This window comes from Canis lupus, chromosome 35 (assembly GCF_048164855.1).
Source record: "Canis lupus baileyi chromosome 35, mCanLup2.hap1, whole genome shotgun sequence".
NCBI lineage: Eukaryota > Metazoa > Chordata > Mammalia > Carnivora > Canidae > Canis > Canis lupus.
In genome coordinates this window covers 718,959-736,805 of record NC_132872.1, presented here as the reverse complement: position 1 = coordinate 736,805, position 17,847 = coordinate 718,959, and the positions used below count along the sequence as shown (strand labels likewise).

The window sequence follows — 17,847 nt, the reverse complement described above, 5'->3', positions numbered from 1 at the left end:
ACCCAGTGCTCATCATAAAGATTATGTGTTCTTAATTTCATCTTGAGAAATAAATGTTTTTTAATAATTAAAAATAAAACAGTGAAATTTCATCAGGAGTCAGAGTTTGGCTAATTAACATAAAAATCCAATAATAATAAATATCAAGAAGTAACTGAAATAAATAATTGTATTCTAATAGAAATACCTCATAACAAATGATATGAAAGAAACAGTCATACATACCTTCTTAGTGGGAAAAATGTGAAAAAGAACTAATAGCAAACATTTGTGAAAATAAAAGCCAAAGAAAGATGAAATATTTTAACAGTGGGTACAAATCAAAGAAGTGATGACAAGCTGTGACTAAAATAGTTTTGGATGATTCAAATGGTAACCCAGGGGAAAGTTATGTAATTTTGTTAAAAAGTAGTTACTGCATTTAAATACTTTACAGAGCAAAGCAGAGAAATAATATTAAAATCTATTTTTAGCAAAAAAATATAATTTTAGCAGTTGGTAATTTCTGAATGATTGTACCAAATAGTTTACAATTTATTGACTCACTATGAAAACTTATAAACACTAGGGCACCTGGGTGGCTTAAGTTTAAGTGTCTGATTCTTGATTTCAGCGAGGTCATGAGCTCAGGGTTGTGAGATTAAGCTCGGTGTTGGGCTCTGTGCTGACTGTGGAACCTGTTAAAATTCTCTCTCTTCCTCTCACTCTTCTTGTCCCTTTCCCCTCCCTCTCTTAAAAAAAACGGCCCCCCAATACCATTATAAACACTAATATCTTATGTATGACTGTTGACATCTTATTTATCTCTGGCTGTTTAACAACTACCCCAAAATGTAGTGACTTAAACCAACTACTGTCATGTGTTTGAGTAGGCCTTGGAGGGTAGGGGGGCAGCTTGTCTCTACTTCAGTTGGTGTTGGCTGAGTGGCTTGTGTGTGGCTGGAGGATCCAACATATTTGGTACATCAGCTGGGGTGGCTAGTATGTCTGGAGTTGGCCAGGCTTCTGTCCGTCCATCCTTCCTTCCTTCCTTCCTTTTATTCATTTATTCATTAGAGACAGAGAGAGAGAGATTGAGAGTGAGGCAGAGACACAGGCAGAGGGAGAAGCAGGCTCCATGCAAGGAGCCTGACGTGGGACTTGATCCTGGGACTCCAAGATCACATCCTGGGTTGAAGGCAGGCGCCAAGCCACTGAGCCACCGAGGGATCCCCATCTCCTGTCCTTTCTAGTCTTTTTTCTGGAGCTTTTCTCTTAAAATGTGCTCTCTCTCCATCAGGGTAGTCAGACTTAATATGATGGCTGGCTTTCAAGTGGGTGAAATCAATAGGTGTAAGACTTCTTAAGGCCTAGGTCTGGAAATCACACAGGATCACTTCTGCTTCTTTTGGTCAAAGCAAGACACAGGGCTACCTCAGATTCAAGGAAAAGGGAAATAAACTCTACATTTTGGCGGGAGAGTGCCATGCACATGGAAGAATGAGAGGAATTGTTGGTGGCCATCTATGTATACTGTCTACTCTATCTTTGAACACACCAGTAGTGTGTGCCATGACCCAAGTGTTTGGAACCTTTACAGTAGAATATTTGACCCCTTCCCCAGAGATTTCAATTTATGTCATCTAGAGTATAGCATCAGAATTTAAAAATTTCTGTAAGTGATTCTGACATGTAGTTAAGTTTGAGAACCACTACTTTAAATCAGTGATTCTCAAACTGTGATTCATGGACTAATAGCTTCAACATCACTTGGGGATTCAGCAGTTCTGGAGTGGGTGGAAGGGAGCCAGCAATCCGTGTTTGAACAAGCCTTCTAGGCAATTCTGAGGTACCATAAAGTTTGAGAACCACTGTTTAGAGCAGGGGCTGGCCACTTGTGTTTGAAGGTCAAAACTAGCTCATCATCCTCCTTTTGCATATAAAGTTTCATTTATATGCAACACATTCTGTTTTTCTGTATTGTCTACAGCTACTTTGCACTACAAAAAGAGTAGTTGTGAGAGAGACCACATGGCCCACAAGCCTAAAATACTGTCCAGTCCTTTACAGAAAAAAATTGTGCTGACCTCTGCTCTAAAGAAGTACTTTATTTTTTGTGTACTTCCAGGGACTGTATCTGTCACGACACTTACTGAAGAGAGACCTTTTTCTGCTTTAGTAGAAGCGATTTAAAGACTAGCTACCTTGATGAAGTTTTCTCAGTGGAGTGGTAGTGGGTGAAATCTGCAAGGCTGCAATCCAGACTAGCTAATACCAGAATCTCTGGAAATAGGAACCAGGCATCAGTAATTTTCAAAGGTCTCCAGGTCATTCCAGTGTGCAGCCTAGTTTGAGAAATAATGCAGTGCTTCCCCCAAACAGACTACTTGGAAGTCTTGGTAAATGAGGACTCTGATTCTGAGTCTGGCTTGGTTTTGGAAATTCTCCTTTTCTAACAAGCACCCAGGTGATATGAATAATGCGGGTTCACACCTGGGGAACTTTAAATTTACTGATTCTTGAGTCTCCCCAGTGTTTCTGATTATCAGCATTAGGGTATTTAAAAGTTCCCTAGGACATCCTAATGTGCAACCAATTTAACCCCTGGATTAGAGCAATTTGTCTCAATCTTTAAGTAATAGGATCACCTAGCAAACTTAATAAAAATACAGAAGTGCGCAGCCCCGGTGGCTCAGTGGTTTAGCGCCGCCTTTGGCCCAGGGCATGATCCTGGAGACCCGGGATTGAGTCCCACATTGGGCTCCCTGCATGGAGCCTGCTTCTGCCTGTGTCTCTGCCTCTCTCTCATTCTCTCTCTCTCTCTATGTGTCTCATGAATAAATAAATAAAACCTTTAAAAATAAAAATACAGAAGTGTGTGTGGTGTTTTTTTTTTTTTTTTTTTTTTAGTAGGGAATGGTATTGGGAGGGAGGGGCAGAGGGAGAGAATCTTAAGCAAACTCAGTGTCAAGCTGGAGGTGGGGTTCCATCTCCCTATTTGACATCATGACCTGAGTTGAAAGGGTTGAAATCAAGAGTGGGATACCCAACTGACTGAGCCACCCAGGTGCCCCAGGGATTCTTTCTTTCTTCAACAAGTTTGGATCTTGGTATTTTCTCTTAGCTTTACAGGTGATTTTCATACTTAAGCTAGTGAAGAATCAATGCTTTAGAGGAATGAAGGGAGAAAGAAGAATTTAGAGAAATGGATAGATCAGGACAGGCAGAGAATGTAGAAAAGAGAAACAAATAATAAACAATCATTTGTATATTGGGGCCTGTTCTGATGATAGCAAAGAAGAGTCCTCTTGATTTATTATTGGCCTGTTTATTACAGTCCTAGTGAGATTAATGAAAAGATTCATTGAGTCTAGGGGTGCCTGGGTGGCCCAGTGGGTTAAGCATCCAACACTTGATTTTGGCTAGGGTTGTAGGATTGAACTAGGAGTCTGCTTGAGACCCTCTCCCTCTCCTTCTCTATCATACTCACTCATGATCTTTCTCTCAAGTAAATAAGTAAAATAAGTAAATCTTTAAAAAAAATTCAATGAGTCCACAGCCATAGCTTCTATATAGATTTTGGAAAGGACAGGAATGATTGTGTCCTGTAGAATTATAGAAGAGGGTACTATGGTAGCTGAATAATGTTTGAATGGATGACAAAGACTTTAAACTACAAAATTTATACTTTGAGCCATTGGGACCTAAGTGGTAGGAGCTGGAAACTTTTCAATGTCAACTATGGATGTGTAGTCTTCTTCCACTAACCTTCCTAGAATACTGTTTGCCATGTGTAAAGTGCATCTCAGCTTTCATCCTTTCCTGAAAGCAGGTGAAATAGTGTTGTTTTAACTGGATTCAGACATGAATGGGGAATAAATGCGAGTATAAGCCATTGGTTTTAAAGATTTATTTATTTATTTTAGAGAGAGAGAGAGTGAGAGAGAACAAGTGAGGGACGGGGAGAGGGAGAGAGAGAGAATCCTCGAGCAGAGTCTCCACTAAGTGCAGAACCTAATGTGGAGCTTGATCCCATGACCCTAAGATCATGACCTGAACTGAAATGAAGAGTCTGCTGCTTAACCTACTGAGGCACCCAAGCACCCCAAAGCCATTGGTTTTAAACAGCTATATGTTGTTTGTGCACCATAGTCCGATCCTTTTTCATTTTTTAAAAAAGATTTTATTTATTTGAGAGAGGGGGAAAGGGAAGGAGCTGAGGGAGAGGGACTGGTGGACTCTGCCAGAGCTCAGAGCCTGAGGCAGGGCTTGATCTGACAACCTGAGATCACGACCTGAGCTGAAATCGAGAGTTCTATTTAAACAACTGAGTCATCCAGGTGCCCCAAAGCCATTGGTTTATTTTTATTTTTATTTTTATTTATTTAAAGATTTTTAAAATTTATTTATTCATGAGAGAGACACACACACACAGAGGCAGAGACACAGGCAGAGGGAGAAGCAGGCTCCATGCAGGGAGCCCGACGTGGGACTCAGTCCTGGGTCTCCAGGATCAGGCCCGGGCTGAAGGTTCTGCTAAACCGCTGAGCCACCAGGCAGGGCTGCCCAAGCCATTGGTTTCAAACGGCTGTACATTATCTGTACACTAAAGTCAGATCCTTTGTATAATTAACAGGTTAAATAATGTATTGTTGATTATTTGTTTTATGTACATGTTGCTAGGAATAATACTGTTAATTTCCAGAAATGGAACTGAACCTTAGCTTTTGTGTTGGTGGCTTCCCTCACCCTCCGAATCTCCCACTGTGGCTTTATTACACTATTCCAGGTTTTGTGGTATAGAAACAAAAGAGAAGACCCGAGATGTATTCAGTTCTGAGGATAAAACCATATTTTTTTGGTCTAAAGCCTAGGTAAAGTTTTTGGGTGGTCCTGAGCACTTTAGATGAGATCTGGATCAGAATCTGCAACTAGTGAAGATAGTAGAAGGCAACACAAGGGAAATGGGGAAATCAGATAAAAGGTGAAAACTTAGGAAAGAGTCTTACAAACTTTATTTGGTAGCTGGCTTCCAGGAACACCCACAAGGCTACTTTTATTTCATTCTCTAGTTCTCTGTAGAGCTTTTTATGTTCTGCATATGAAAAGGACTGCTGTGAATTCAGCCTCAGGCAGAGTACAGGTTAGTGACTAGGAAATGGGACCAACGGGCAGCCCTGTGGAGAAGTTCTCCACAGGAAGATACAGTAGTTAGCTGGAGGTGACCAGGTGGCATGCCACTGGCCAGTAGGAGACCGCTCTTTACTCAGGTGCTTTTGCATTAACAATGTACTTTTCGCTGTAATAGAGGTGTTGAAGATATGTTGCCTAGATAATTGGCAGATTCCTAAAATACTTCTTATCCTTTTCAAATGTATTTAAATTTAGTTTAGGGTAATGCTGTGTCTTCAAGGATGTAGATGGTAATGTTTCTATGGTTGTAAAACAATGACAGTGCTACAGGAAAACATTGTGTTTTTTCTCTCTGGAATACATTAATTTTTTAGACAGCGTTATTGAGGAATAATTTATATAAACAGCGTATTAAAGTACAATTTTGTACATGTTGACATATATAAACCTCCATGTCACCTGAATGAACAAAGTTTTCCTTTGCCACTTTGTGATTCTCATTTCTAGTCATTCGCTGATCTGCTTTCTATCATTATTGATTAGTTTGGATTTTCTATACTTAAATGTATAGAAATGGAATCATTGTATTTTGAGTCAATAGTGTTACGTTAATCATTAATCCATTCTGTTTTATTGCTTAATAGTTTTTACATTGTATGGATATATCATAATTTTCATTTGCCTGTTGATGGATATATTAATTATCTATTGCTATATAGTGGATTACCCCAAAATTTAGTGGTTTAAAACAATAAACATTTATCATCATGGTTTCTGGGCCAGGAGTTTTTAGAGAGGCATAGCTGGGTTGCTCTGACTTGCTGTTAGGGTGTTGGCTGGGCCCCAGTCAGTTGAAAACTTTACTGGGGCTGGAGGATCCAATTCCAAATAGGGCCATGCACATGGCTCTTGGATTCAGGCAGGCCTCAGTTCCTCCCAAGGAGCCTCCTCCCTGGGCTGCCTGAGTGTCCCTGCTACCTGCAGTGTGGTTACTCCTTAACAAGTGATCCAAGAGCAAGGGCAAAGAGAAAGCTGCAATACTTTTCATGACTTAGTCTTAGAAGTCACACATTGTCACTTCCTCCATATTACCATTTGGTAGAAGTAAGACACTATATGACCAGCCTATTCTCAAGGTGAAAGCATCAGACTCTACTTCTGAAGGGAAGAGTGTTAAAAAATTTGTGGACATTATTTTAAAGCCACCACAAGGAACATTTGAGTTGTTTCTGGGTTTAGGCTATTACAAAATAAGGCTGCTTATAAAAATATATGTAAAGTTTATATAGATATATGCATTTATTTCTTCTGTAAATAGCTAGGAGTAGAATGGCTAATTCATAAGGTAGGATTATGTTTAACTTTTTACAAAACTTTGTAAAGTGAAGACTCTACAAAGAAAAAACATCGCTAAGAAAAATTAAGGGAAGAAAAAAACTTATTTTATTATTGTTGTTTATAATAATAATGTTAATATTGTTTCCTGTGTTAAAGTTCTAAAAAGTTTTAACTTCTTCAAAGAAATTAAAGAAAACCTCCCCAAATTTGGAAATTGTTTTCCAAAGTTGGTTATATATTTTACAGCAGCCAGGTATGAGAGTTCTACTTGCTTCAGATGATCAACAACTCTTGGTATGGTCACTTTAAAAAAATTTATTGTAGTGGGACACTTGGGTGGCTCAGTGGTTGAATGTCTGCCTTCAGCTCAGGGCGTGATCCTGGGGTCCTGGGATCAAGTCCACATCGGGCTCCCTGCAGGGAGCCTGCTTCTCCCCCTGCCTGTGTCTGTGCCTCTGTCTCTGTGTCTCTCATGAATGAATAAATAAAATTTTTAAAAAGTAATAAAAAAATAAAAATTGATCATAGTTTTAATTTTCCTAATGACTAATGATGCTGAGCATTTTTAAAAAGATTTAAATTAAAAGATTTATTAGAGAGAGAAAGAAAGCAGAGAGAGTAAATGAGTTGGTGGGGGCAGAGGGAGAGGGAGAAGCAGACTCCCTGCTGAGTAGGTAGGGTCAGGTGGGGACTCCATCCCTGAATTCTAGCGTCTCTGGGATCATGACCCTAGCCCAAGGCAGACTTTTGAGCCACGCAGATGGCCTACTGAGCATCTTTTTTTGTGTTTATTTTCCATCAGCATATCTTTGGTGAAATGTCAGATATGTTGCTCACTAAAATTTTTTGGATATTTAAAATCTTACTACTTAGTTGTAAGAGTTCTTTCTATATTCCAGATGTGTCTTTTGGATAATTGTTTTGCAGATACTTTCTCCCAGGTTTTGGCTTGTTTTTCACTTTTATAACAGTATCTTTTAAAGAGCAATATTTTAAATTTTGATTGTCAATTTATCATTTTCTTTTATAGTTTTCTTTTTGTGTTCCACCAAGAAATGTTTGCCTAGTTTATTCTGTGTTTAGATTTGTGATCCATTCTGAGTAAATATTTCTGTATGTTGCATGGTGGAAGGGTCAAATTTTATTATTTTTTTGAGCATATGGCTTGTCTGTTGTTTGTTCTAACATCATTTGCTCAAAAAATTATCTTTCCCATATTGGCACCTTTCGAAGGCAGCTATGCTCATCAGTATACCACCAGCACCACAGTGTTGGTACCTTTTGTCTAAAAAAAGCGTGTGGGTCATTTTTGGGTTCTGTTTTGTTTCACTGATCTTTTGCCTGTCTGTTCTAATACTACAATAGCCTCGATTACCGTAGCTTTCATAGTATGAGTCCTAAAGTCAGGTAGTGTTAACTATTCCAGCTTTGTTCCTTCTTTTCAAAATTGGCTGGGCTATAGAACACCTAGAAGGTTTTTTACATTTTGGTATAAATTTTAGAATCAGATTTTCACCTTCTAGAGAAAATCTTTTTTTTTTTTTTTTTTTTTTTTTTTTTTTAGAGAAAATCTTACTGGGATTTAGAGTGGTATTGCATTGGATGTATAGATCAATATGGTGAAAATTGACATCGTATTAATACTGAGTCTTGAAACCATGAACACAGTATATCTGTATTTAAGTTTTCTTTAATTTCTCTTGGTAATGTTTTGTAGTCCTAACTGTAGAAGTCTTATGTATCTTTTGTCAAATGTATCCCTAAGCATTTCCTATTTTTTGATGCTATTGTAAATGATATTTTTTAAAGTTCAGTTTCTAATTAGTTGTTACTGGTATATAGACATAGCACTGATTTATGTATATTGACTTTTTTTCCTGAGGCCTTGCTAAATACCAACAGTCTGCTAGACTGTACTAGTTCCAGTAGAGTTTTCTGTAAATTTCGTAGTATTATCTATGTAGCAAATCATATCATCTGTGGATAAAGAGTTTTATATTCTTCCTTTTTAGTATTTTCAATTTTCTTGCTTGATTGCACTGCTAGGATTCCTAGTACTATGTTGAATAGAAATAATGACATTCTTGCCTTATTCTTGATCATTGCTGATAAGAAGCTTTTCACCACTAAATATGTTAGGTTTCTCATATGTGCCTTTTATTAGTTTAAGGAAGTTCCCTTCTATTCTTGGATTCCTGAGAATTTTTTTTTTTTTTTCAGGAACGGATGTTGGATTTTGTCAAATACTTTTTTGTCTCTGTTGAGATAGTCATATAGTTTCTTTGTTTGAATTTGTTAACAGGGTAAATTATAGTCATTAATTTTTGAATTTAGTTAAATCAATCTTGCATTTCCAGAATAAATCCCAATTAGTTATGATATGTTGTCCTTTTTATATGTTGTTGTTGTTATATATCATTGTTATAAAGAATTTTTGCATCTGTGTTCATGCGGGGTATTGAGGGCTCCCTTATCTCCATATCCTCACCAACACTTCTTGTCTTCTTGGTACTAGCCATTCTGACTTGTGTGAGGTGAGAGCTCATTGTGCTTTTGATTTGTATTTCCCTGATGATGAATGATGTTGAGCTTCTTTTCATGTGTTTGTTGGCCATTTGTGTGTATTCTTTGGAAGAATGTCTACCTAGGCTCTCTGCCAGTTTTTAAACCAGATTGTTTTGTGTATGAGTTCTTTTTTTTTTTTTTTTAAAGATTTTATTTATTTATTTGAGTGAAAGTGAGAGCAGCAGAGATCACAGAGGGAGAATGAAAAGGAGAAGCAGACTCCCTATTGCTGGGGAGTCCAATACGGGGCTCGATCCCAGAACCCAGAGACCATGACCTGAGTTGAAGGCAGATGCTTGACTGAGCCACCCAGGCTCCCTTGTGTAGGAGTTCTTCATGTATTTTGAGTATTAACCCCTTATCAGATATATCATTTGCAAATTTCTTTTCCCATTCAGTATATTGCCATTTTTTTAAATTGATGGTTTCCTTTACTGTTCGAAAGCTTTTTAGTTTGATGTAGTCCCGTTGTTTATTTTTCTTTTGTTTCCCTTTCCTGGAGAGAGAAATTGAGAAAAATATTACTAAGGCCAATATCCAAGAATTTACTGTCTATGTATTTTTTGGATATTTATGGTTTCGGGTGTCTCATTTAGGTTTTTAATCTACTTTGAGTTTATTTTTGTGTGTGGTGTAAGAAAGTGGTCCAGTTTCCTTCTTTTGCACATGGCTGTCCGTTTTCCCAACAGGATGTGTTGAAGAGACTGTTGTCCTTGCTGTACATTCTGCTTCCTTTGTTGTAGATTAGTTGAGTAGGAGTTTATTTCTGGGCTCTTTGTTCTGTTCCACTGATATCTGTGTTTGTTTTTGTGCTAGTACCATACTGTGTTGATATTTTGTAGTGTAGTTTGAAATCTAGGGATTGTGATGCCTCCAATTTTGTTCTTCTTTTGCAAGATTACTTTGGGTCTTTGAGGTCTTTTGTGGTTCCATACAAATTTTAGGATTTTTAATCCTAATTCTATGATAAATACTATAAATTAGCTTTATGAATTTTGACAGACTCATACGATTGGATCTCTATATCACTATCTATATGCATGACAGTTTCAGCAACCCTAAAAATACCCTTATGTTACTCCTTTGTTAGTACTCTTCTACACTCCTTGACCACTAGAAATTACTGATTCATTCTTCATCTGTATAGTTTTATCTTTTCCCAAGTGTGATATAGATGGAATCATATGGCTTGTATTGTAGCCTTTTGAAGATGACTTGTTTTAGTTAGTTAAATCCATTGAGATTCATCTATGTTGTTGTATGTATTAATAATAATAATATTAATAATAATAATTAATAAAACGGTTGTTCCTTTTTATTGCTGAGCAGTATTCCATGATGGATGTACCATAGTCTATTTCTTCAAGGACATTTGGATTCTTTCCAGTTTTTGGCAATTAGGAACGGAAGTGCTATAAATATTTGCATACTGATTTTGGTGTAAACCTAAGTTTTTCTTCTGGGGCAAGTACCTACAGTGGGTTTGCTAGGTTTTATGTAAGTGTAGCTTTAATTTTATAGGATATGGGAGTTTTTTTTTTTTTTAAGACTTTCTTTATTCATGAGAGACACAAAGAGAGAGAGAGACAGAGACATAGGCAGAGGGAGGAGCAGGCTCCATGCAAGGAGCCAGATGTGGGATTCGATCCCAGGATCCTGGGGTCATGCCCTGAGCCAAAGGCAGACACCCAGTTGCTGAGCCACCTAGGCGTCCCTGCCACCCAGGCATCCCAGATATGGGAGGTTTTTAACTATAGATTCTATTTCTTTAATTCTGTTTAGGTTATTGATTTCTTATTGAGTGAGCTTTGGTAGTGTTTGTTTTTCAAAGAATTAACCCATCTCGGTTGAATTTATAGGCATTAAAATTATTCTTCAATTCCTTTGATTATCCTTTTTAATATTTGTAGACTATGTGGTGTTGTTATCTCTCTACTTCTTGATATTTGAAGTGTTTTTGTTGTTGTTGTTGTTTTAGTGTTTTGGGGAGGGACAGATGGAGAAGGAGGGAGAGAATCTCTAGAGGCTCCATACCCAGCATGGAGCCAGGGATCTCACAACCCTGAGATCATGACCTGAGCCAAAATCAAGAGTTAGACACTTAACTGACTGAGCTTGAAGTTTGTGTTTTAAAAGTTTTCCTTGGTCGCTTTGACGGTAGGTTTATCAACTTTAAAGATCTTTTGAAAGAACTAGCTTATGGTTTTGTTGAGTTTTGGTTACTGATTTTGTTTTCTGTTTAGCTGACTTCCAGTCTTCTTTCTTTTCTTCTTCTTTTTTTTTTAAAGATTTTATTTATTTATTCGTGAGAGACAGAGAGAGAGAGAGAGAGAGAGAGAGGCAGAGACACAGGCAGAGGGAGAAGCAGGCTCCATACAGGGAGCCCGACGTGGGACTCGATCCTGGGTCTCCAGGGTCAGGCCCTGGGCTGAAGGCGGTGCTAAAAGCTAAACTGCTGAGCCACTCAGGCTGCCCCCACTCTTCTTTATTATTTCCTTCTGCTAATTTAGATTTAAAACTTTGGGTTTAACATATTACAAAAAACCATTTTTTTTTCTCTCTGGAAGTAAATTGTCAGATTTTTGAATCCTGTAATACTCAATTCAGGTGGTGTGTGTGTGTGTGTGTGTGTGTGGTGTTGGTATCTAGGCAAGAACATGACACTTTGCTAGTAGCAAGATTTCAGAGACAACGATATTGGTACTGTTTTTAATGAGGACATAGGAGTTTCTTTTTGTTTTGAATATTGATTTTTGTCTGTTCATCTGACATCTGTTTCAAACTCTGAAGAGTATCTGTAAATTATGAAAATAGTCAGAATTTCCATGACAAGCCCAGTGAAATTTCCTACACATGGAGCTCCTAGAGTTTAATATGTGGAATTATTTAACTGGGGCAAAATATTGTCACGAAGAATAAAATTGTATTCTTGTTTTCCAGTCTTAGCAGTCATGGAAACTAAAGGACTATATCACGTTTACTTGAATTAAGAATGTAAAATATTTAAATCCCTAGGTCTTCCCAAATGAGTAACCTCTAACTAAGATATAAGGCGGTTCTGGAGTAGTTTTTACTTGATGTGTTTTGATATGTTAAAGTAAAGAAATTTCTGTAGTAAATGAAGTAGAATTTGTATTACTCTTTCAGGTTGTTTTTCAAGGCTTGAATTAAAATCGAGAAAATAATTGCTCTGTTGTTTGAACATTCTATTTAAATGGTAATGCAGGTTTGATTTTCCCTGTAATTAGAAATAAAATTATTTTTTAGCCAGATGGAATTGGCTTGAACATCAGTTTCAGTTTCTTTTTTGAAATGCTTATTTTTTATGTAGTTTTCAATAAGAAATAGAAGTGTTATTAGAATTGGGGTACTGGTGGAAGGATGTGTTATTTATCAACCTACATGAAAATTATTTTTTGTTTACTTCTCTGATTGTTTTATGTTACATTTTATCTTTTAGATCCTATTTGATCAAACTCAGAGATCAATTAAAGCACAGCTTCAGAACTTTGTTAAAGAGTAAGTCAATTGCAGTGAAGAGAAAAGCAACCAGTTAATGATCACATCTGGGAGTTGGTATCTTTTGAGAGGAATTTTATGGGTTATGATTTATTGAAAATATTGGAGTTTTTGTTTGAAATTTTGGTTTGTGAAGTGTATATTGCATTTCTTCCTGAATTACTATGTAAGGGAATCAGATTTTGTGCCTTTCAGGGAATCATTTATACTATGAAATTTGTATTAGGATACATAACTACGATTGTTATAGATTAAAAAATAAAATAAATTAATTACCTTTCAAAATCAAAGCAGACTCCAAAAGTGGTTGAAAATACTATTTCTTATTATAGTGGACGCTAAGTTTTCCATTGTCTCAATATGATATTTTCTTTGAAGAGAAGATAATAGAATGTTTGAGAATGAATCATGAAAGTGCATGCTTTTTGCAACATGTGAGCCTTTTGTGTCACATTCATCCCATCTTATACGTGAAATAAAATTAAACTAGAAATAAAAACATCTGAACTTTCCAGAGAGGAACATTTTCCTTTCCCACATTGATAATTCAGTTTTTCTCTTTTAATTCCTGACTGAGGAATATATAAAACTACAGATAAAGTTGCTTATGATGCAGTATTCATGATAAATTACAGATGTTATAAGCTATAAAAAAAGGCACATCTCATGAACATAACACACTGCTGTTTAGTAGGTTAGAATTTGTTGTCCCGTTAGTGATGTGTCAGAGATTCTTTCCAAATAATAGACTAACATTCAGAATCTCCTTCTAGAGTGTATACATGAAAATTTATGGCTTCTTACAAAGGGTTTAAAGTCTTTATCAGGTCTACTTTATTATTATTATTATTAAGGTACTTAACTAAGATGACTAATGAATTAAGGATTTCAGATTTTCAGAATACTGAAATGGAAACCATTACCCTTTATGTGTTTACAGTTCTTTGACCAAAGATTATATGTGTGTTTTAAGAATATATTCATGCCCTTAAGCCCAATAATTTCCCTCAACAACAACAAAAAATGATATTTCTTAAAGTATGGTTTGTAGCTCAGCCATAGTAAGATTTATGGAAGTTTTATTATTTTCATTTTTTAGAGATCTTAGAAAATTCAAAGATGCCAAGAAGCAATTTGAAAAAGTCAGTGAGGAAAAGGAAAATGCATTAGTAAAAAATGCTCAAGTACAAAGAAACAAACAGCACGAAGTTGAAGAGGCCACGAACATTCTGACAGCAACAAGAAAATGTTTTCGACATATAGCCCTCGACTACGTACTTCAGGTATATTTATTATATGTTTTCCAAAAATACTTAACTAAACATGTCATTACTTTTGAATTATTTTACTGAAAAGACTAATGCTGTTTCTTTGAGTTTAAAATTAGGCCATCATCTTTTATGAAGGTTTTTCACTTGTCTGTGTATCTGTGTATGTACATATATATGTGTATACATGTGTCTACCTTTGGTTCTGATTTCTTCCCCTTTTCATTTCACATGATACTTTCTCCCATTTTTAAATGTTGTAAAAAGCATTTTTAATTGCTGTATTTCATTCTGTGGAGTGGCTGTGTTAATTTAATTAATACTGATTATCAGACATAGTGTTGCCAGTTTCTACTGGCAATAGTGAAAATACTTTACAATAATTGTAAATGATAATGACATCTTTCTTTATAAATCTTTGGCCACATTTCTGATTATTTCTTTAGAGTAGATTTTTAGAGGTACCAAGGTATATCATATTGCCAAATGAAAAAATTTCTAGAAATAGTGTTCTCATATTTGCTTTACATGCTGGTTTTTTTTTTTTTTAAAGATTTTATTTATTTATGCATGAGAGACACAGAGAGAGAGAGGCAGAGACACAGGCAGAGGGAGAAGCAGGCTCCATGCAGGGAGCCCGACATGGGACTCGATCCCCGGTCTCCAGGATCAGGCCCTGGGCCAAAGGCAGGCACTAAACCGCTGAGCCACCGGGACTGCCCCTACATGCTGTTTTTTAAAACTAGAGATCAGTATCTGTTGAGTTGCCTGCAGATCTTCTGGTCTTCTGTATAATTGAAATCAGTTTGAATATGATAGGTCTCCAAAGGGATTCAAGAGACATGAAAAGTGAAGGAACACATAAGTTATTTCACGTATACTTGATGTGTTCCTATATCAGGATTTGAAAAACTTTAAAGTTTAGGGGAAGTTTGTCTAAGTCTCCTTTTACAAAGCGGCAGTAAACTCCCCAGAGATTGTTGACTTAATAGCAATTACAGATCATTTCTTTAAAAAAATACATAAATAACCATATACAAATTAGTGATTAAAAACTACTTGGGTAACTTTGCAAAACGGTAGAAAGTGATTTTTTATTTTTTAAGTTTCTATTCAGTAAGTGGGAAGTTAAATTTTAAAAAATGAAGGACATTCCATTTATTAATGAGAGTCTTGTAGAATGGAATGGTCTGTGTTTCCTAGCTATCTCCCATTCACTCCACTTCCTACAGTGGTGTGAGTACTGTCTTCCTATCCCATTCCACTGAAATAGCTCATGCTAAGGTCTTACTCATTAGATACAATTTAATTTTTAACCCATTTTACTATTGTGTTTCACTTTTCAGTGGTAGACCACTCTCTCTTTCTTGAAATACACTTTTGTCTTGATTTATCTCAAACCAGTTTTAGGTTGCATTAACTTGTATTAAGCTTCTATTTTCTTATCTTTCATTAACTTTTGTTTCTTTTCAGTTTCCATGTTGGGCTTCTCTCCTTTGTCCAACTTTCCAACTGCTTTTTCAGTGTTTCCTCTTTGGTCTTATTCTTTTTCTGATCTTTTGAATTCCCTGACAGTCTCATGTCCTTAGCTTGAATTACTGTCATGTATAGATGAGAGAATCTATTTTTCTCAGACATCTCTCTTTTTGTATCCACAACTGAAAATTGTCTTGTTCCAAATGGCTTCTTTCTGCCTTTCCCTAACTGAATGGCGACACCTCTCACTGAATCCTAGAAATCCACAAAGAGAATTGCATCAGATAATCTCATTCTCAGCTGCTGTATCAGAACTGCCTTAAAAAGTTCTGTGTACTGGGGCACCTGAGTGGCTCAGTTGGTTGAGCATCTGACTCTTGATTTCAGCTCGGGTCATGATCACAGGGTCATGAGGTGGAGCCCTGAGTCAGGCTCTGCCCTGGGTATGGTGTTTGCTTGGGATTCTCTCTCCCTCTGTGATCCACACCCCCACTGCCTGCTGGTGCACTCTCCCGCCCTCCTAAAAAAAAAAAAAGTTCTGTGTACTCTTAAGTCTGCTCTTTCTTACCCCTGCTGCAGCACTAACACCGGTCTGTATTGTTTCCTGCCCTCTTACCAATTTGTTCTGTTCTGTGGTCAGTTACACAAGTTTCTCTGGGCAAAGTGAATCATTCTTGCTTCTGCTTCCTCTGTTTTGTCATAACATTATCACACACATTGTTATTAAAGCAGTCACATTTATTGCAATTATTTATCTATATGTCTTTTCTATAGGTTATATCCCTTCCCTTAGTCCAGTGGTTGAAAAATAAATTATCCATTTCCTCTGATGTCCATCCAACAGTTTTACGTTAGGACCTGCACGTCCCCCAGAACCATTATCTTGTTTGATTTTTCTGATGAGAACTCTTGTGTCTGTTCAAACTGTTGTTTGAATAATAGGTTATCCGCAGCCTCTACTTTTACTTAGAGCATTTGAAAGTTAATATTTTAGTTCTCAAAACTGAATAGGCCTTGAAACAGACATACAAAGGAAGTTAGTGCTTCCTTAGGCATAGTTATTTGGCTTTTTCTTGGTATGTTTTTAGTTTTCTGATCAGTGCTTTAAATTATCTTATAAAACAACAGGCCAAATATTCAATGGGAAGAACATATCGAAAAGGAAAATACTCTGTAATCTTTGGACAATATTAGCAAAAAATGAATGACTTTTTTTGCATAAACATCTAATTTCATTAAGTTAATCTATGAGACAAAAATAAAATATTTGCTAGGGATTTCTAGAGTTGGGAGAGATATGCCACAAAGGCAACTTTTATAATTTACTGGTCTTTCAGTAAGTTCAGTCTAATTAAAATATTATTTAATGTCTATTAATTTGGTTAACAAATATTGAGTCCTCACTATGTACCACTTGAGGAATGCAGCTGGGGATAAAGTAAGACCGTGATCTTACGGAGCTCACACTTTAGCTGTGGAAAGACATAAGTAAATAAGAAAATATAAGGTAGTTATGAATGCTATAAAGAAAATAAATAGGGTTGATGTACTAAAGAGTACATAGGGCCTCCTCAGACCTTTCTGAGGAGATAGTATTTCACTGGGGCCTGATTAGTAAGAGGTAGCTTTGTGTCTATCTGGACAGACAATCATGACATGAAGACAGAACAACTAGTTTGCAGGTGTTGAGGTAGGAGTAGTTTTGGATTGTGGTTGTAACATAGAAAGAGGAAAGTAGTAGAAAACTAGGTTACAGAGGTGATCATCACAAAGGGTCATGCGGGCTATAGGAGGAAGTTGGAAGGTTTTAAGTTGGATATAGCATAATCTTATTTATACTTTGAAAAGATCACTGTTTGCTGTGTGGAGAATGGATTGTAGAAAGTCAAGAGTATAGAGAGACTAGTTAGTAGGCTATTGTAACAATCTAGAAAGGATGAGATGGTGGTTGGTCGTGGTAAAAGTATTGAGAAAAGTATTGAGAATTTGCAGTAAGGATATATTTTGAAGGGTCTAGATGAGCAATTAGGTAAGGAAAATGGGGAAAGAAGAAATTCTAAGAAATTCAAATTTTTATCAAAGTGATAGTTTTATCACTACAGTATTTATGACTTATACATGGCCAGTTTTTCTTTGATCTGAAAACAGATGAGTTTCCTTGGTATGTTTAACTGTTTTTGCAAAACGTTGGTCAAAGGGTGAAACACCTGAATTTTGTTTTTATTTACTTTTCTGGAAAAGTATCAAACTATCAGTAAGCAAAGTTTACAATGTTACAATGTAGATTAGTTTTTAAAATAATGCATGAGTGATTAACTAATTGTATTTTCCCTCAGATTAATGTCCTTCAATCAAAAAGGAGATCAGAAATCCTAAAATCAGTAAGATATTTATTGAAATGACGTTTTCAATATTTTAATATGATCTAAGTGTACCTATGTAAGTGTTTAAAACAGCATCATGTGTGTGTATCTATATGTGTGTATCTATATGTACATGTATTTATTCCAGGTTCATAATTAATCTTACAGATCTTTGTATACTTCTTATGTCACTTAACCACTTTTTT

The 17,847-nt window shown here is 36.3% G+C and overlaps 1 protein-coding gene across 8 annotated transcripts in view; it reads left to right on the top strand.

Moving 5' to 3' along the window:
- ACAP2 (ArfGAP with coiled-coil, ankyrin repeat and PH domains 2) overlaps positions 1-17,847 on the top strand; it is a 131,173-nt gene that overhangs the window by 63,849 nt on the left and 49,477 nt on the right. For all 8 annotated transcript variants that reach the window (XR_012024360.1, XR_012024361.1, XM_072811932.1 and 5 more), the window contains exons 5-7: positions 12,476-12,534; positions 13,634-13,817; positions 17,615-17,659. Coding sequence is in view for 6 of the 8 variants with exons in the window: in XM_072811932.1 (XP_072668033.1) it covers positions 12,476-12,534; positions 13,634-13,817; positions 17,615-17,659 (288 nt within the window). In the remaining 2 variants the exon portion in view is untranslated. The remainder of the gene's footprint in view (positions 1-12,475; positions 12,535-13,633; positions 13,818-17,614; positions 17,660-17,847) is intronic.